Raw genomic sequence first — 21,678 nt, forward strand, 5'->3', positions numbered from 1 at the left:
ACTTCAGGTAAACAGGAAGAGACAGGGCGATTCCAGTCTTGTGCAATTAACAATGTTTACTTTTTTATACTTTACTAATTTATACTTTATATTGAATGGATTAGTGGTAACAGAAGGTAATACAAAAGTGAGACCATCTTCTAGAATTGACTTTATTTAAAAATATGAGAAAAATTACTTGTGAATAAAAAAAAGCCAAAAGCGGCAATCAGCAAGGCTACACAGTAGTCAGATCTTTCAGGTTTTTCCACAGGCTATTAACACCATTTTGTGGTGTTGAAAGCCCCATTCAGAATCATTTACCTGCTCGTTTGTGGCTGCAGTCTTGCTGAAATGTCAGAGCCTGCCTCGTTAGAAGACGTCACGCCGCAGTAGCTGGTTGAAGGGGACCAAACCTCACAGAAACGTCCGACTTGGTTCCGTTTTACCAGCCAGAGCAAGACGTGCTGCTTCCGAGACTTTGATAATAGAAGCCTTTGGTTCAGGCTGTAATGCATTAAAATCACTGCACCGATCTGAAATCACTAGAACTCATCATTTTGACTGCCTACTCTTATGTTTTATAGTTTGCATCATCTACATTTCTTTACCCAGAATTCCTGAACAGATCATTCAAAGCTGCCAGCTTGTGATTGGTTTGAATTTTGACAGTGGACACTGACAAAGTCATTTCCTTATACAACCTGCAAGCCCGCATTCCATAAAAGCGCTTTGATCAGGGTTCACTTTACAAATGTCATCAAACATTAGAACAGCATATTTGACATGTTTCCAACTAACAGCATAGTTTCATATTACGCTTCATTTTCTCTGGGCTCTTGTGGGACAGCACAATTAATGACAGGAATTACCAACAAGTCTGCATCATTAATATAACTTCATTTTATCCCATCTTAATTACTGATTATTCAATTCAATTTATTTCTATATAGTGCCTTTCACAACAGAGTTGTCCCAAAGCGCTCTACATGGACGTGTTGTGATACATAAAACATCATTAGAGAGAGATACAGAACGGGAAAAAGGAAGGAAAGAAATTAAATAAAGAAGAAAACAGAGGTGAGGCAACAAAAACTCCCAAGTAAGGATAAAAAATACCGCTGGGGTCCAAGCTCAATTGCCCCCCCCCCCCCATGCTTGCTAAAAGGGAGGTATTTGCTTGGATTAAGAATGAAGACAAAGTCCATCAATGAGTCCATTATCCATATTGGCCTTTATCAGTTAAGTTAGGTGTCATATCAATATGGAGTCAATGCAGAGTCTGAGGTCATATATAATGCGTTACAACTTCCCTGAAGGAAAAATCCCCCCGAAACCACACACTTCCTTACATTCCATATTTGATTTGTATATATGGGGACATAAGGAAGTGTGTCATCTTAGAGGGTAACAACTGGACACAATGTCCTATTTCAATGCCACTTAATCCCAAGAGATGCGTACGACATTATCAGAGCAGGTCATAGTGAAATAAAATCCATAATGTCAAAACTTAGTGGCAACTAGTTATCTGGTCACAGTTTAATGTAATTTTTACATGTATTATTGCTTTAATTTATAATTCAAAGTCCATGTTTATGTGTTTGATTGAGTATTTAAAAAAGCATGTCCTATATAGTTAAAACAATATACTACATCTTGCTTCCAAAATAAATTGATGAACATGCACACTCAATCCCATGAACCTTACTGGTGCCAAAGATTGCATTCATACATTTAATGTCAGAAAATGTCTTTCTTGTCGTTCTGCGCTGTGACAATATAATGGACAAGAGATCGAAGGCAGGTAGGCATTTTCCGAGATTAAGGCAAACCTCTCACTTGTACTATGTTTGCTGGAAGAACCAAGTTGGCCTCCTAACCTTTAAAGGCTGGGAATCTTAAATATCCTTTTGAGGGATGATTCTGCTGTAGATAGATAATAAAACATGATTTTTGCACAAGAAGACTTGCTTTTGGCACCGTTTCAACATTAATATGACATATCACAACAGTACAATATCAGTGCAAAGAACTGTTGTTATTTATTTGTTATATATATAAAATAAGAAGTATTACTCGATATTTGAATGCCGTCAAGTTTCCTGGTGATTAAGTACTTTAATTGTGCATTCTATTGACATTTATTAAATCAGGTTATAGTAGCAGGCAGCTGATTTCTAAAGAAATAATACAACAAATTATTATATTTAGATAAACATGCACAATAATAAATTGTCAGGATTTTAATTAAACATTTTGGTGTTATATTCAGCTAATTTCATTGCTGCACTGTAAAAACAATCTCACCTGCTCAAGTACTGACATTTCTATAATAGCAGAAAAATTTCAGAAAGGCAGTGATGGTCTCACCGAGGCGATGCCCTTTTCTGGATTTGCTGGGTTTTAAGGGAACACTTCAGGAATTGCCTACTGGCCTGGTTTATGTTGCCTGTTCTCTCCCTCCTTGCTCTCCTTCTCCAGGGTCGCTGCTCCCGTCAGTGTAACTGCTCCTGGACGGTATCCAGGCCAGGCCTCACACCCTGTCCTTATCTATCCCCCGGGCCGCCTCCTCCGCAACGGCTGCCCACCTGTCGGTGTCGCTTAGAAGCCCCAGGCCTCTCCTGCACCTCCTGTCCTGCCCAATCAGTCTGGTGACAGGGGAAGCCAGCCTCTCAAATCACACCTCTCAGCTGTTCTCACTATATAGGACTGGGGGCATCCTATACCCGCAGCTCAGTGCTACACAGAAATGTCAGTGGCTCATTTAGGGAAAAAAAAAGTGAGGGAAACAACTGTGGAAAACGTTTTATTAGTGCGGTGCAGTAGGATATACTGCAAGCAGCACAGCTGAAGATGGAGTTTGTGTCACTAATCCGTAAGTGACCTGATAGGTCATCGTGTTAAGATAGGCCCATAGTTATATACTGTGGATGTTTAATGTTATTTTTCTCATTAATGCTTCTCAAAGTACTATATATAACACAAATACTAGAAGAAATAGTGCAAGTATATTTTTGGCAATTCCAACATAATCAGTACACGAACTGTAAATATTACTGTAAGTTTTGGTATTCTGTCAATAATTCTGATTAACTCAAATATTTTTTTTTTTTTTTCAATTTTTCTAAATCAAATCTGTAATATTTATAGTTTGTAATTTTTTAAAATAATCCACCACATGGATGTTAGTTTGATTTATAACCAGAGGTTTAATTTAAAAAAAATATATGATAATATATTTGGGGGATATTGAGCTTGTAGATCTTTTTTTGTTTTTTTGTCATTTCTCATGGAACTATGGAAGTACAAGGCAGAAAAAACACCTAAATGAAAGGTATGTCACTAAAATGAAAGTCTACAAAGACTCTCTGTGTCTTTGCTAGATACTCAACCACATGCCCATTTTAACGCTTTTAAGCTCTGCTTCATTTCCGCACATATATGGCTATGTAAGGTGAGGGGCTCCACAGCAAATACTGCCATACGGCAATCCGGGGTGGGGGGGTGAGGTCAACACCTGTGGTTTAAAATCAGCCCAGGAAACAAACCGGGCTCATTCAACTAATGCTATGGCAGGCTAATACTGATGATTATACGTCCATACACTTCTGACTTTGTCGCAATCGTTAATAATCATTTGTGTTACCTAAAACAATTTCACTTCTATGGCAGGAACCATAGATACACCTAGACATGTTTTTCAGACAGACACAATGAAACAGTATTTATCAGAAGTGAATATGTAATTGGTTACAACATTATTTAGCTTTATATATATAAAACAATTTTAGTATTTTCTTCTCTCTTTTTGCCAGCTAGAAAAACACTTTGCCTGACTGCTGAATTTAATAAATTAACTTGGCTTTCAATACTGTCCATTTTAATTCACTGTTGTGAAAGATTGTGGTACAGGTTAAGGGAGTAAATTGTGCTTCAGGACTGGCACCGTTGATAGATGATGACAGAGAAAGATGATTGTTTATTAGTAATGTAGACAGTGAGGCTGAGGGAGCAATAATTTGTCATACAGGGTGTCCATAAAGTCTCTTTACAATTTCAAAAATTTATTACAAAGGCAAATGAAAAGACAGATATGTGGAAATTATTACAAAATGAGACGTGGATAATTACGTATTTTTTTTTGCCTCATTTAATACACCTCTATATGGGCACCATTAGTTGCACGAAGCACATCAAGACGGTACTCGATTCCTTGCCACATTCGCTGTAGCATGCATAGAACAAATCTGATGAAGATATCTCATCATTTGCCTTTGTAAAACATTTTTGAAATTTTAAAGAGACTTTATAGACACCCTGTATTTTAATCTTCCGAACATATTTAAACTTGGTTATAATTTAATTCCAGAACTTATAACCTTGAAATACACTAAACCATTCAGCCATCTTTGAATCTCTCACTAGGCATAACCACATAGTAAACCCTTAATTACTCTGCTGACTCATTAGCTGCTAGCATTAAAAGGCTGGCAGTTGCTGACCCTGAGGTTGACACAGCTGTTTGCAAAAGACCCGGGCATCTGAGCTCTAAACACCCTTACTTTGTGAGGAACTGGAAGCCAAAAGGTCAAAGGTCACTGTGGTTCTGTTGAGTAGGAAGACAGTTGTGCAACTTTTTTGATGACACATGCAACTTAAATGAAACAAAGTCGGGTTTTACAGGAGAAGTTATATTGTGTTGCATACAGTGTATTAAAATCAAATAGCAAGTAAGAAATCAATAAAACGGCAGTTATGCATGTGAACTTCATTATCTTGGTTGTTTTAAGGCATAAACTGTTTTGTTTAATGATTTTTTAATTGATCACAACAATAAACTGCCATCTACTCCAACACATTGATGTTACTTGAGCAGAAGTTCTGTAAGGTCTGTAAAACTTTCAAGAATGGCATAGACAGGTGTGGACGAGGATTTCTTCACCTCCCCAGGAATCGTCAGAGAATGAGTGAAGAAACCAGTCCCCTGTGGACATACATCTTCATCTAAGTCAGAGAGGCACCTCAAAGAAACCTGGCAGGTGAGTATTTCAACACAGTCTGGGGTTTGTTGGGTGATTAACGGGAGTGAGATGTAGGAAACAGGGCACCCTGTTCTTGAAAAGGAAAGTGGAGATGGTCAATGGGTCCCACCAGAGAAGATGACAACTGTTGGTTGCAAAGGGCCCTGTGGGAGCTTGGTGTGGGGTGAGGTATGACTGGGCAGCAGAGGGGGTTATGGTCTCCCCTTCTGGATCTGCAGAACCCCCCTGTTTGGGAGGTCTACTTGGTAACATGGACCTACTCCTTTTGGCCAATTATTTGCTTGCTCCCCCAGCCACTGAAGAAAAAAAATAAATTACTTCAAACATTGTGTCCAGCTGAGGAGGCAGCTGTCATAGATGGACCCGGTTTGCATACTGCGTAGCACATGGCTGCAGCAGGTGTGAGAGGCCTGGCTGCGTTTTCATGCAGTGTCACCTCTTTCCAAGGCCAGGCGCTCCGGCCGGAATGTGCCGAGTCCCCGTCGCCCCGGATTCCCTCGTCCTCCGGAGCTCCTGGCTCTCTGGAAAGAATGGCATCCGCACTTAACACATTGTGAGGAATCCTTCGCATTCCAGCCACTGACTCGGGGTCTGGTCTGCTCGCAGTGATCTCTAAGGAAAAGCTACGGAACTGCAAATTAATTGCATAGTAACCGCGTGAGGCACACGTTCTAGGGAGGTTGTGTGGAAGGCACATTTATGGGCAGTGCCAAAAATACTTCATGAATATATGATAACAATGCAACAGTCATTAAATAATATTACATAAAATAATAGGCCTAAAATTCTTGGTTGTTCATAGAACATCCCCAAGACAACAAAAACCCTGAATCCAAGTCAGTTTAAACACAAATATAAATATGGTATTACAGCAAACTTGCCATTACAAGTAAATTACAAGTGTTACAAAGCACAAAATCTGACACTAATATTGTGGGTGTGGTAAATTACTGGCTTGTTTCAGGAACACTAACATTCATTATCCCTTCTCCTTAAATAAACAATTATTACTACTAGAAATCTACAATATTAAATGGATATGGATCATTTTTCAAATGGGGAAAATGTTGTCATAGCAACCTGCATTGCAAGTGAGCCTTCTGAATGCAGGCTGAAATAAATCAGCAAACAGAAGACAGATTTGCTGTGACAATGTAGGGGGACCCTATCATTGTCATATGCCAAGAATATAATCGCGAACAGATGTTTCCTAAGAAAAAGAGAAGTAGTATTGCAGAATCTCGTCTCCTCTTTGCCTGAGTTGCATCATGTAAATTATATGCAAACCTATTTATATATACCCTATATTATAATAAATTAATTGTTTTCTTACTATGTTATTATTCATAAAGATTTCTCCAACTTTTTAAAACTATTTACTCAGTTGCATTGATTATACCAAGTACTAGGTTGTGACTTACAGTGCAGATAAGAAATCATTCACCTAGGTGCTGATCTGGCCCTGCTATGGAAAATAAATTATGTAATGATTCTGCCCTTTGGTAGCCCCCCCCCCAAGTGCGGGCCTGGAGTGCCCAGGGCGGTCCCCTTTTCTCCCTACTGCCCCCGGGGTGCAACCAAGCAACTAAGGGCTATGCTCACAGATGTCCCACACCAGCTAAAGTTAGCTAAGTTAACCTCACACCCTTGCAGGGATTTTTTCAGTCACCACATATCTGACTGAGTTTCTTTATCCTAAGAGTTTTGCATTTGTTTCTGTTATACAAGAGCCACTTGGATATACTTCCATTCATCTGTCGCTATCTGCTTATCCAGCTCTAGGTCATGTGGGTCATTTGGAGTCTATCCCAAGCAGCAGAGGGCACAAGGTCAGGGACACCCTGGGTGGAATGCCAGTCCATCAAATGGCACAAACTCACATACACACTGACATTTCTGTGGGAAAAACCCTAATCCCAACAATGACAACTGCCCAGCAAACAGAATAAGTGTCTTTTGGCATTTTTAGTTTTTTGATCGCAAACACAGATTTTTATAAAATTGAGTTTCCCCTTGTGGGGACTGAAAAACTGGTCCCCACAAAGTCACCATAACAGATTTTTATCACATTCTGGGGACATTTGGTCCCTGCAATGTAATATATACATAAACCACTCACATACATGTCCACGCATTCAGTTTAGAGATGCCAATTGGTCTAACTGCATGAGTACCCAGAGAATGTCATACAGTGCAGGAATATGCAAAATCCACACACACAGGTGGGATTCGGCCCAAAATGAGAGAGTATGATTTTTGTTGGGTGTGCCTGGGTATCGTATTTAACCAAGCAGAAATGAAAGAACAATCACTCTGTTGTGCATTGATGCATTTAAGACACAAATTTGCATAGGGACTAAATGTGCAGACTCAGGTCTGTACAGGGATTATTTCACCACATGAATGTTCTCTTCTTAAAGCTGATGTTTTTGAGGGACGAAGTGGTGTGTTTCACCAGAGGTTGAAGCTACAAAAAGAGTAACACTCAGCTACGGAGGTCAATGGGTCTGGTAGGAGGAGCATTTCTTTGCGAATCTGTATTTGTTGTTGAAACATTGATCAAATCTTCATCAGTACTAATCAGACACGTCGTATGTGCTTGTTAATGTGCTGCTGCCACGTTTCTGGGTGTTTCTATGTGAATGTGGGGTACTGTGTGTGACAGTGAGGTCCATAAGGGGAAGAGAATGCTGTAGTCCAGAGGATTTCTTGCCTAGCGTTACATTCATGGTTTCCATAAAGAATTATGAATATTTTTTTGTGACAGTCAAGTAATGTGAAAACAAAGATCTCTTTTTTTTTACGGCAAATCCTACCACAACAGATACAATAATCCAGGAGGATTAATTTATATATGGTAGTTATACATTTTGTGTGCCGTTTTTGTCTAGACCTTTTTAAATGTCAAATCCTTTAAACGACTCCATGAGTCCATATGAGCTGTAACACAGATGGGTTGGAGATCCATTTATCACAATTTTGGAATGGGTCACGAAATGTCACTATGTGTGATATTCTAGAAAAAACAAGTGTAGTGGGGATTTTCTGAAACCTTATGGCTCAATAATTTTAATTGTATGGTCAGATGTACAGTAGCCTCATTCTTATAATGATTTTTAACATTCCTGTTAAATTTCACCGATTTGAAGTATTTTATTGGCTAGATATACGAACAGCATAGAAGATGAACATTTCTGTACTGTGGTGGTGCACATACCCTCTGGGAAATAAAGTGAAACTGACATGATATGCTGGGTTTCAATTCTCAGTTTTATTTTAATCTATCATCTATGCAAGCCAGGTTATACTGAGATGGTGTTTTGAAATACTTTACAGTAGGTCTTCTGCATTCACCCATTATTCTGTCTATCCATCCATTCATCCATCCATCTGTCTGTCTTCTAATAGCTTATCTTGGTCTGGAATCTATAGCCTATTTTAGGCAGTGCAGGGCACATTGCTGAGGCAGTACAGAGCACATTACTGAGAGAACTTCCAGTCTAGCACTTATTCATTTCATTGCTTACAGTTTCTTGAAACTAATTATTAGACAACTACTGAGAATTTATCACACATAAACGTATGAGAAAATATTGCTGGGAGTGATTACATTGCACTGAAGGTAATGTCAAAATGCAAGACTTCAATCGACATTTTTAAATTAAGCTAAAGACATTCCCGTTATTCTGATTAAAATTCCCATAACATTGGAATATCATGCTGTTTTTTTGTCATTTCAGGTCAATGCACATCCTGAGCTATATCCAGGAGACATCATTGAGTTTCCACGGAACAAGTACTTTTCTCACTTCGGGGTGTATTATGGAGAGAGAGACGGAGTTCCCTATGTCGCTCATTTAACATCGCGGGGTATGTTGATGGGGGCAGTTTCTTTGAGGCCCAGAAGCATTGACTCTACCTACAGACTAATTATAATACTGATCAATTAAAGTGGAACTTACAATCTGTTCACAAAAAGTAATACAATGAAACATTTGTATTTATTACATGATGTTGCAAGTAATGTGAAAATCCACTCACTAAGTCCAGTCTCTGGTGTAATTCTTGTGTTTTTGATCTTCTCCGTCTTCTTAAGATTCTGACTCCAAGCTCCTCCTCTTTGGAAGAGCCTTGAAGTCTACAGTGAAGTTAGACCCTCTTAATGTTGTGGGGAAAAAATACAAAGTGAGGAACGACCTGGACGAAAAGCACCCACCGCGGGACTTTTACTCACTTGTCAAACCCGAGATCGACGAGGCAATTGGGAAACTGGTCACCTACGACATCCTGTTCCACAACTCTGAGCACCAGGCCACCATGTTTCGATATGGAGTTAAGAAGTCAGAGCAGGTAAAGACACATATAGCAGAACACACAGTAACAGGCCTGCCTTACAGCCCATGACACTTCTGGCTTTGGGCACTGAACTGTTCCTCTTTTTCTCACTTTATATCAGTGTTTTCCAATGCGGTCCTCGGGGACCCACAGAAAGTCCATGTTTTTGCTCCCCCCACTGGCAGGGAGCAAAAATGTGGACTACAGTAGCTTGGAAGGAGCAAAAACGTGGACCTACTGTACTGTGGGTCGCAGAGGACTGGATTAGGGAAACACTGCTTTAAATTACTCAAAAGATAACACAATGTGTTTTAATATTTCCGTGTTTCTGACAAGGAAATTTACATTCAGCTAATATAATTTTCTTTTTTTAGATTGAAAAGGTCTATGCAAAAATTGTCCCAACCTGGAAATCACTCTTCGAGAAGAAAAAAATGTGAGTTAAGGACAACTTGTGTTTATTTGTTTTAATGTTATTATTATTTCTTTTTAGACTTGGCAAACCATTATTATGTATGGTTTAACATAAATGTCAATCTAGTTAATATTAATTTGATATACGGGAAAATAGAAAAAACAAAAATAATTTTTGATTTACTGGAACAATTTGAAGCTTGGCAGCTGTGGACAAGTCCTGTTACAGTTTCAGTTTAGTTTTATCATTGAAGTGTTTTCTTTTCTTTTCTTTTCTTTTCTTTTTAATGCCTGTATGCAGTTTCATTAAGCTTGCTGGCTTTATGGTACGTCAATGCACGTTCTGATTTAATAACCAGTGTTAAATTACTTTTTTATGTAATATATATTTACAGTGTCTGTTTGATGTTTTCATTTTAGCTATGGAACTTCATTTAAATATCAATATATCTGATGTCCTTATATGGCCAGTCACTTATTTCCACATATAGATACTCAGACACATATTTATAATAGGATAACTTTGTATAGCAATTATAACAAATTAAATAAAATGTGTTGTGGATAATATCTTGGTGAGATATAATCGTTTTCCCATCCAAACATTGCAGCAACCACCTGCTGTGTTTTTACTTTGTTTTTTCACTCAATATATTCAATTTTCAACAAGAGCCAATTGTCATAAATAAACAAAAAGTATGACAGTAAAGATGCAGACAGATTTTTTTTTTATTGCGTAGAAACACTTTAACAGAAATTAATGTTACATTTTGTGAAATCATAGTAGAGGAATTTTGCTTTTTTCATAAGACCATAAGACTCTTGTGTAACAGCTAGTTAGGGCTGTACCAGCCAATCAATCAGCACTGGCTAGTATTTTTTAAGTAAACATTTTGTGGAGGAGTGCAATATAGGCCTATTTTGTACTGCTTATTATTTGCATTACTTTTTTAACAAACACCCATATATACTATACTGTTACTGTGACAACATGTGTGTCATGTTGCTTTAGTCCAGGTTCATGCAAGATGCTTGATGGAAAACTTTAGAAAAAAAATGATCAACAATGTACGTTTATTTGTACTTTTCGATTTGTCAGCTACTATTTCCCATATATTTTCATTATATGTAAAAAGAATAAAAATGCTTAAAATTTCATATAGGAAAGGCTAAATTATCTCAGAATTTCAGCCCTATTACCGTAAGATTAGATTAAAACACTTACTATATTATTACTACAGTCTATCAGATAGCACAGCACACTGCACCTCAGTTGTCTCTCCATTTAAACTGTATTGTACATGACCACCTTATACCCTTTGCAGCACAGAAAAAAGTCACTAAGATGAATTCTCATTTAACAGTAATAACAGTGTCCTATTATGCCATTAAAGCTGACCACTAGGTGGCAATAGTGGTTTACTGTACAGTATCTCTATATTATACCTAATTCATTCTACTCCGGCTTTTCATTCATGATTATTCTTTGTATTTTAAAAAAGCTCATTAAAAACTGCATGGTGAACAACTTGGTTTTAGTCCATAATTCAAAGTGAAAGTGAAATCGCAGCTATACAAATTTTCCAGTGTTTAAAAATGTGTCTATCTATATTTTTTATTTTGTACCGATTAAAGTGTGTTTTCTAGGATATTTTTAGAGTTGATTGCTGAGGATACAGACATATTTATAACAGAAAAATATTGCTAAGTCTACTTAGAAAACAGTAACTAAATATAAGATGAGTGCTTACATTTTATTCCATTCAGATTGAACTCATTCACTTCGTTTTTAAGTTTTTTTGTATTTACTCATTCAGAAGTAATAGTAAAAGCAAAATCCTTTCAGGTCCTTATTACTGGAATAATTAAAGAATATTATTTTTATGTTTATTTAAATGATACTATTTAAAGAAAGATATTGTAATATTTAAAAAACTATATCATCACGCATTTAACAAACGACCGATAAAAACACTTAAAATTGCCAAACTTTGGTGTTGTTTTCTTTGTGGTAGCCTGCAAAACAGGCATCATTCTAACATTCTACGGTATGTGCGATATTACAGTGATATGACTTAACAATCACAATGTCTGTATAAATAAATAATTGTCAATTCCCATGTTTTAGTTGCCAGTAAAATAACATTATTTTCATAATAATATACATTATTTAAACAATAATATTATTTCTTCACACAGCATCTTTTTCTCATTATATGCACATTATTTTAACATGTTATGGTTCAATGCATTACAGTTTCTTGTCAGTTGTTAATGGAAAATTCTGAGCTTCACATGACCCTGCTGGTCCCACTCATACTGGAGATTCCCAATAAAAATGATTTTATATCAAATCAGAATCATTCCACATATTGCCAAGGCAATGACCATCTGCTGGAAGATATCTTGAGATGGGGAAAAAAAAAAACAACGCACCATCTGGGGACATGCTGTGAAATCCGGAGCAATGGAGCTCTTTTTTAATGCAGGAAAAATGACAGAACATAAGTTTGAATAAAGACTGAAGCCATATGCATGGTGTCTCACACAGTTGCCTCAGGGTTGGGGGTTTGAGTCCTGCCTCTGCTCTGTGCATGGAGTGTGCATGTTGTACCCCTTTGTGTGGGTTTCTCAAAGTTCAAAGATAGGTTGGGCTCTCTAAATGGAGTATAAGTATATAGGTGCCCTGCAGTGGACTGGTATCCCATCCTGGGTCTTCATCTTAAGGAGTTATCCAGGTGGTTGCTAGGGTGTTGCTATGGTAGTTCATGTGGTATGGTGGCTGTGTCATTGGCTGAGAAGGAATGCTCTGATTGATGAATGGAAGTCAAAGGAAGGAGGGATGAAAAACAATGAAAGATGAGTGTGGGCAAATTTGGCTTTCGAAGCATGATGGGAGACATGGCCTGAGTTAGACCTTCAGGTTTGGCAGCTGGGGCATGTGCAAGGAACAAGCCTCTAAGAATTGAATGAAAGGATGGAGGGGTGACAAAAATGGGGGAAAAGACAAGTGTGTGTCAATTTCTCTTGGTGTTGCTCTTGCATGATCTGGTCTGAGGAAGCTTGTGAAGTTTGGTGGCAAAGGGATGCAAAGTCACTGAATGGCAGGACTCTGCTTCCAAAAACCCATCTTATCGTACGGGGCCAAAAAGCAACAAGAAAAAGACCAAATCTGGAGTAAAAGTGTGCGTATCCTAAAGCAGTATGCGGCATACCTGTCTGGTACAGGACAGACAAGTGAAAGTTTGGGGTCGACACGCCAAACAGTGTAGAAGGAGAAATGTGCCAAAAATAGCTCAAATAACAAAAAGAAGATCATTAATGCAGCGGATAACAGAAGTTTGTTTGCTCCTCCATTGCACTAATAACAGCTTTAATATACTGTATGTGGTACAGATTTGTTGCTGTGAAGATAAATATATGACATCACATTCCATAACCACAGATTGCCCCTGATGGGCTACACATGATCTGTCTGAAAGGTCACCCGACCGTCAATGAACTTATTAGCAATGAACCAACACATCCCCGGGACAAACTGGCTCTTTTACTCAAAAAAGCAATTACTGAATCCTACTGAGGAGAAAGGGAAATTAAATTCAGTTTTAAAGCACAAGTCTCCAGCCATGCCACGTCCTATTCCAACTCCTCGTTTATAATTAAAATCATAGTAAAAAGATTATAATTATGTATCTGCTTTTAACTGCCATGCAGCAGTTAGCCTTCTGTAAGGTAAAAGAGTAATAAGGAACCAGTACACAGCAATAAAAAAAGTTTAAAGACTCTTACTACGCAATACGCTGCTCCATCCATCCATCCATTTTCTGTGACCATTTGTCTTACTCATGGTTATGGTCCCAGAAGCTATGGGCACAAGGCTGGCAATGGGTTGCCAAACCATTGCAGGGCACACATGCACGACTTGCTAACTCCACTTAACCTGGCAACCATAAATAACCAAAAAAAATACAAGACTTCTGGCATCTTTAGCTTTTTGATTACATTCATAGATTTTTTTATAATACTGAAGTGATCCTTGTGGGAACCGAAAAAAATGTCCCACAATGTAAACAGCTACAAGTTCCATTAATGAAGCGTTACATTTGTTACATTTGTTACATTTGTTACATTTATTTATTACATTACATTACATTACAAAGAAATATTCATAAGAGAAAACAGGATCAGCCAGTACCTGGAGCAACTGGAGGTTAAGGGCCTTCATTCTGCCAAACTTGGGATTTGAACTGGCAACCTTCCAATTACAAGAACCCATAGAGCCACACACCGCCCCTGTTTTATACATCATTAATAAACAAGGAACCATCAATAAACATTGATAACACTGGTGACCTTGTGGTTCCATCTGTTAAGACCAGGAGACTCACTATAAAAGCCAACAGATATGATTACTCTGCAGCCCCCTGTCATTCCACTTCTAATCGTGATCCAGCCACTCGTGCAAAGCTGAGCCAAACAATGCATCAGCAGGAAAAAGCCTCCTTCAGGAAAAGCGAAGCTGGATATCTGACAGACCAATTAAGGTGACTATCAGAGATCATGGCGCTTTTATTCCAAGAGATGAGCCCAGGTGAGGCCAGCTTTGGGTGCTACCCCCCCCTCCCCCCTTGGCGGAGACTCCCATAAATGACCATTTGTGGAGCCATAATCCAGTGAGCAGATGTTCTTGCGTTTAAATTTGGTCATTTACATGAGGGACAGACAAAGTCACAGGAGTTGCTGATAAAGTCCACTGTAACGTTTTGGAAAAATAAAATAATGGCAGATTTGCTTTGCACTTACATGTGGAATATAAAGCATCCTGTGAATACCCTTAGGGTAATTAAAACTCCTTATCCAGCATGTCCTGTTTGTTTGCCTAATGTGTGTATGTGTTTCTGTAAAGTGACTTTGAGTATTTAGAAAAGCGCTATATAAAATACATGTCTCAACTTCACACGTTTAGCAGAGATCTCTGCCTCATTTATTGAAAATAATATACTTCTACTAGTGAAGACTGATGAGCATATGGATATATAACTTGTATTGTATTATGTGCATTGAGACAAATCATGCATAAGAACGACTAGACGGCATTCAGAAATTCACCAATATTTGCCATTTAAGTGTGATCCTTCAGTGGACTGTGCTGTAGTCTGACAGCTCTTGGGGTCAGCTGTGTGTGCGTAGGTGTATGTGTATAATAGACATCCAGGGGCACATAGAATAGAGATTCCAAAGAGACAGCCTAATTCATTCAATTACAGACATTAATACATGAAGACATAATATATCCTAATTAATATAATATATCCTAATTAATAGCTATAAGATATTACCAATTATTGACTAAGTGGCCTTAAATGTCTGCATTGGAAAGTTGGGTAACTGTATTAATGCAAGAAACCACAGCCATAAAACAAGTAAATGTCAGAGTTGAATAGCATTAAATTATGGGAGAAAAATGAGGATCTAATGGAAAGACACCGGCTGTGGCTGAACTAAGTCCATAATGAGTCTATAATGAGGTAACCTTCACAGGAACAGCCATTTCCCATTGTTGTAGTGAGGTTATTGATCTCTTGGCTTTAATTGGTTCAGTCATTCTTTCTGTGTTCTATTAAATGGCTTGGAAAGCACCCTGGAACTGACAAACTTCTTCCACTCAGCAGATAAAAGAGTTAGGAGGATGGATGACTGCAGCAACAAATCCAAGATGTCTATTAAATGCTTGTCTGCAGGCAAGCTGCCAAAATCGCACCAAAACTGTTTTGGGCTTGTGTTGTGATTTATAGGAGATATTTGTCATATCCAGCTCAGACTGAACAGCCATTAAAATTTGGGTAACATCTGTTCCACACTCTGCCATTAACTTGACTTTAAATAAGAAGCCAATAAACATTTTCTGAATGAAATAGGCCGAATAAATACTGTATATGAGCAAACGGTTTTATATCTTATTATAAAACCATTTCGTGCTAAATAAATGTATAATAAATACATATCGTAAATTAAACCTAGGTTAGATATTATAAAGTTAAAGAATATAAACATATACTTGCAATAAATAGGGTGTGAAATCATTGAGGTGAACAGATGGGCTTTATTTGAAAGGGACGTGAACAACCAGAAAATAAAGGACCACGAGAGGTCTGAAATGGAGAGAAGGAAGGAGCAAGGAGTCAGGAGGAGGGAGCACTGGAGGGAAGGAAGACGCTGGGAGTCGGGAAGACGCTGGGAGTCGGGAAGACGCCAAACAGCAGTAACAGCAACCATGACCAAGCTGGGGGACACAATGAGGGCAGGCACATTTATACACAGATAACAAGGGACTAACAAAAGGCAGGCGTGGGTGATTGTCACGTTAGAACAGGAACAGGTAATTACAAGATGGCCAGCAACCTCTGCTGGACATATGGAGACATGACGGAGGTGGATCATGACATACTGTAGGACAGGGGTGGGCAATCTTATCCGCAAAGGGCCGGTGTGTATGCAGGTTTTTCGGATAACCTGTAGGTCAGCCGTTCAAACCCAGGTGTGAGGACTCTTCAGCCAATCAGTCCTCTAATTAGGGAGTTGCAGCGAAAACCCACATACACACCGGCCCTTCGCGGATAAGATTGCCCACCCCTGACATAGCATAATGATGATTCTTGGTTATTCATGTAAGTATAATTTATTTTAAGTAGAAAATAACGTAGGTGAACTAATGTGAGGTGCAAACCTGCAAAAGCAGTATCTGGTGCTCTGAGTTATAATTATTTGTTTTTTGTCACAACAAAAGTGCCAAAGAAAATGGTACGTTAACTCAGGCCAAAGGACAAACACTGAACTACACAGATATTTGTCCTTTCAGTCATTTCCTCTTTGGCTGGCGAGCCTGTAACTATTCGACACTGATATGACTTGGCCCGCTGACTGGAAGGTACAAGGCTATGGAGCTAAATAAAGTCAAGCTGTCAGCAGATAGGAACCAAGTCACAAAGCAAAAGCAGGAACCGTAAAACAAATCAAAAAAAGTCAGAACCAAAAGCAAACAAACCTGAATCACAGAGATAAACCAAACCAGAGAGCTAGTGATAAGACATTTAAAAACTAAGAAGAAGAAAGAAAAAGAGGAAAACAGACCGTGATTAAGGACACTCAAACTTCAAGTCTAAAGAGGGAAACACTGACCAGAATGGGCTTAAATTCATTGCTTGCATGTGTGGGTGCGTACACATGCACCTAGAATCATCTAGAAATGAGCATAGTCATAGAAAACTTCCAGTAAGTGGATTAGTGGTTGAGATGTGGCAGCATGATGCAGACTCCTGTTAAAAATAACAAAGGGTTTCTCATCATGGTACAGCTGTATGTATTACCCATTTTAACATGCTGCATAATACAGAACAAATATCCAATTGCACTGCTGGCAGTATCTTCATAAAACAGATTGCTTGTGTCAGTTGTTAAGCCAATGCTTCTTACAGTATTTTAAGGTGCAATGTAAGCCTTATAATACAGTACAAAGAAAACTGATGCAAATTAATGTCAGATTAAACCATTAGCATTTGCGTGTGCGTTATGACGTAACACTCGTGTGTTAATATGAATACTGATGCTGCTACTACTACTACTAATCTGAAAAACAGATTAGATGCAAAATGGTTGTAATTAATTGTTTTATTACAATTTACCCCAGTGACAGCCATGTAAGCTGCATGAATTTGTCTCAAATTATACAATATGATTTGGCAGCAGTAGGGGAACCATTCGTGTGCTCAGTTGATAAAAAAGAAATCAATGAATTTTGATTGCATACTACAGAAGCCCTGTAATGGACTTGGCAGTAAGAGCTGAACCTTCAGATGAATAACCCAGTGTGTGAGTTTTGCATGTATCCCTGTAGATATAAAAATCCTGTACAGGTCTGACAGCTTTGTCCCTGGTGGCAACGGCACTGTGAGGTCACAGGGTTAGCTGCCCCATCAGTTTTCCAGTCAAAGGTATTTATACACAGCCTTGGAGAGCAGAGATACCATCTGGCCATCTGTTGTCTAAAGCGTGATTAAAGCCAAAGTCACTCAGAACTACAGTGGTGAAATGCATTTCATCTTACAGTGATGATGACGCTATCGAAATTATTGATTCAATGACACCTACATTTCAATTAGCCTAGGAAGCCAACAGATTTAGTTTCTTGCAATTTTGACATCTTCCCAGTTTCTTGGTCTTGTGAGAAGGAAGCATGTAATCAATTCTCAGTTATTAATAATTATCATTGGGATTTATGAGTTTCACCTGACTGCGTATTTTGGAGTCACAGAAAAGCCGAAAATACTCCCCTCACACACGGAGCGGGGAGAGTAACGACACCCCAATGCTGGAGGTGTGAGACGACGCCATCTCCCCCCACCACCCCTGCTCCTGCACATTCACTTACCTGCATTTTTTTCCATTTACATTGGCTCACTGCTCACTTTTTGGGATGCAGTTGGGTGATGCACTGGCTCACTGCTTACGTGATTTCTCCCTGTCATATGGATTTCCTTTTTGGGATGCAGTCAGGTTTGTTGACGGTTCTAACGGTGTGTGCGCTGCCCTGTGATAGGTTCGAATGCCCCCCAGTGCTTCCCCTGTCTAACGTTTGATTGGCTCCTGGATGACTGCAACCCAATACTAGATAAGAAGAATTAGGTTTCTTTGAAAGGCTGCTTATGTCATGGAAAGAGGTTTTCTGCCAGTAGGGTTTGGGGATCCAATTTTTGCAATAATCAGTAACCAAAAATAACCAGAGGAATCATATCAGGTTCTGTGAGCACCTGTATGCATGGGATCCAGGCCTGTCACCAGCCAGGGATTACTTCCGACTGGAGGGGTTCAAACTCAGCAACTGGCTATATACCTCTTTGTGTGGGGTGGGATTCAAACCCATAATTTTTCTACGTGCAGGTTACGTGCCAGGTGGGCCTATATAATCTAAATAATCAGTTAAAAATCCGTATTAGCTAAAATGTAGCATTGACAATTAACTAAAGGTCTAAACTCCAAACTTGGGTAGGTGGAATAAAGAAAAGGAATGTATAATATTAATGTGAAGGAGAGTAAAAATAGATTAGGCCATGTCAGGGAAATCAGAAAGGACAAGAGTTTGTTGGAGCTACCAACACAATCAATTACCTTGCGGTAAGATAAAAACAAATAATTTCCAATACAATTAGGGCAAAGTATTTCGATGATAAGGCATGCTAAAAGCTGAGATTAATTCTTACCCTTCTGTTGGGAAAACAAATACAGGGGCGATAAATCTGCGTGATTTGCGGGTACTGCGTGCGTTTGTGCCTGTAAGTGCGCGGGCGCACTGGAGTCGGAGCGCGAGCGCCGGCGATAAAATGCAGCAGCTGACTCGGCGCTGTTAATGAGCGCGGTCATTCCTAGGCTGCGCTGTCACTGTGCCCTTGGAGTTGAGTGATGTCCAGCAGGGCTGTTAGGAGTCATTAACAGGCTGTCTGAACCCTGGATAATGTGCAATTCAGCTCTCACGACTGTCCTCCGGAAGAGTCCAATAAACCGGATCCTTTATTGCCCCGAAGATTTTCCCCGTAGGACTTACTTTTGATATTTATACAAAGACTACTTTTGGTATAATGAAACACAACCAGTAAGAGATATTTTGGCATGAAATTGTAATCAATTTCACATCTTTTATTGGCTTTAGTGGAAGCAAACTAATTGGTTCTTTCTACCTTAATGGCACCAGTTATTCAGATATTAAACTTTATTTGTAATCCTTGAGGTATACCTTGCTTCATTGGGGTTATATAGTAGATTGAAGATAATCTTTGTCTAATTTTTTTTTCTTCAGTACTTTTTAATTCTTGTGGATTTAAAGAATTTTAAGTGTAAAATGAGATTACACTGTTCAATGACTTTCCTGGGCCAAGTTATTCAATGAATGTCAGCATCTCAAAGATCTTTAAAAGGTCACCGGTGCAGCGTACGAGATTCAAACAGCATTACCCAAATTAAAGAGCAAAGCTGACTCTCTATTACCTTTTGAACCTCTCTAGCCAATCAGAAAAGCTGCTATGCTTTTCTGATTGGCTAGAGAATCAGATGGGCAGACTGAATGACATCATACAATAATGTCATTATTATTCTTCCCAGTGAAATAAATCACATGGGCAGACTGAGTGACATCATAAAATAAAAAAACGATTACACTTCCTGAATAATGGTGCACGGTGCATAAGAATGTGCATAGCATCTTGAATTTCCAAAAGACATTTGCTAAAATTCCAAGCTCCACTCATATTCCATAGCCTGTTAGAAAGGTAAACTTTAACCTAATAGTTTCTGATTTGATTGCGAGTAGAAATTAAGATTTATAATTTCTTTTATTTGTTTGCTTATTTATTCCAAACTGTACCTTACATTACATTCACAACATTTCCAAATTAAACTTGGCAACTTTTCTTGTTTCTTTTTGTTGAAACAATGGATCAGTTTGGCAGTGTTGTATAGGCTACCCCACCATTTAGGTGATTGACAGCCTTCGGCAGCTCACCCAACGAAAAAATATTTTCATAAACAAATGGTTATAAAGAAACAAAGTGTTTGAAATTGCGTGCTAAATATATTAGTCATAAGTTGCAAAAACTGTCCCGTACCAAAACCTGACAGCCTCACACCTAACCACACGAATTAATTAATCTTGCTTTTGATGTAGGAGTTTGCATGCATATACTGCATAAAACACCATTTTATACCTAACACTTTTGTCACGGAAGCTTAATGACAACGCGGAATTTATCTCAGCTTTGGAAATCCAAATCACTAAATAGCCTATATTAACCGCACAACTGAATTACTCTTTCTTTAACTTCCAAGGACGGATGGATGGATGGATGATATGGACTTTCTTGAAGAAGACTGTCTCCATCTAGCGGTCACCTCTATTTACTGATTAATAAATTCAGACATTTTCCTGTTTTCGAAGGTTAATGATGTGAAGGTTAATTATGTTTATTCTACGCAACCCTGGCTCTTTCGTTGTATGTTTTGTGTACATGTTTAATCAATATAGTGTTTCTCAAACCAGTCCTCGCGGGGATCCCCAGACCGCCTATGTTTTTGCTCCCTTTCAACTCTCAGGGAACTAGGAGGGAACAAAAACGTGCACCGTCACGTTCCCGAGGGCTGGTCTGAGAAACACTGCTTTAGTAGGTACCGTGGTGCTAGATAAATTGGTCTCTTACTTAAACAATCGAAAACCAATTTCACAATTTCTCTATATTCCGTCCTAACTGTTTTCTTGTTCTCAAACCTAACCATTTTTAAGGAAGTTAAACTGAAATTTGATTTGTAAATTATAAAGATATGAATTTTCCCATGCATTTGTATCCACCTATGAATTTAGATTGAATAAAGGAAACCCAATTAAAATTTCCAATTTTCAAAGCATTTGCATTGATCAATCAACATTAGTCTAAGCGTATAAAACATCCAGTTTTATTTATGGTTTATTTGACATGGACAGTGCACATTAATAAACATTATTGGCCAGTTTCCCAGTCAAGGATTAAGCCTAAGCCTAGACTAGCTTTGAGTTTCAATGGTGAATCTCCATTGATACTGCAATTTAGTCCAAGACTAGGCTTAATCCTTGTTTGGGAAACTGGCCCAAAATGTAAATGTGCCAGAATTATAGCCAAAATGGCTATTTTACATCTTTTGTCCATGGACCGATGTTAACATCTAGTTGATGAGACGTAGGTCATTTATTTTATTTGTTTTCATCTTGGTGAGGTATATTTATAGGCTAAAGAATTTTCTATGTACAACGATGTTAATCACACCGTCTATGGAACATTTAAGTAAGCTATTAAGGCAGTGAATTGGGTTATTAGAGACCTTTGAA

General features: G+C 38.5%; 1 protein-coding gene and 1 long non-coding RNA gene across 2 annotated transcripts; one reads left to right on the forward strand and one right to left on the reverse strand.

Annotated features, from left to right (window-relative positions):
• Positions 1-133: 133 nt before the first annotated feature.
• Positions 134-2,423, reverse strand: LOC111857945 (uncharacterized). Its single transcript, XR_002841470.2, has 2 exons — positions 2,290-2,423; positions 134-1,908 (listed from the first exon to the last, which is right to left on the reverse strand). It is a non-coding gene; the product is annotated as an uncharacterized lncRNA (long non-coding RNA).
• Positions 2,424-7,373: 4,950 nt separating this feature from the next.
• Positions 7,374-11,301, forward strand: plaat1l (phospholipase A and acyltransferase 1-like). Its single transcript, XM_023839224.2, has 4 exons — positions 7,374-7,534; positions 8,765-8,894; positions 9,121-9,374; positions 9,734-11,301. The coding sequence occupies exons 1-4, from the start codon at positions 7,526-7,528 to the stop codon at positions 9,797-9,799; spliced, it is 459 nt and encodes a 152-aa protein (XP_023694992.1). The 5' UTR covers positions 7,374-7,525; the 3' UTR covers positions 9,800-11,301.
• Positions 11,302-21,678: the final 10,377 nt, after the last annotated feature.

The sequence above is a fragment of the Paramormyrops kingsleyae genome, chromosome 14 (assembly GCF_048594095.1).
Source record: "Paramormyrops kingsleyae isolate MSU_618 chromosome 14, PKINGS_0.4, whole genome shotgun sequence".
Taxonomy (NCBI): Eukaryota; Metazoa; Chordata; class Actinopteri; order Osteoglossiformes; family Mormyridae; genus Paramormyrops; species Paramormyrops kingsleyae.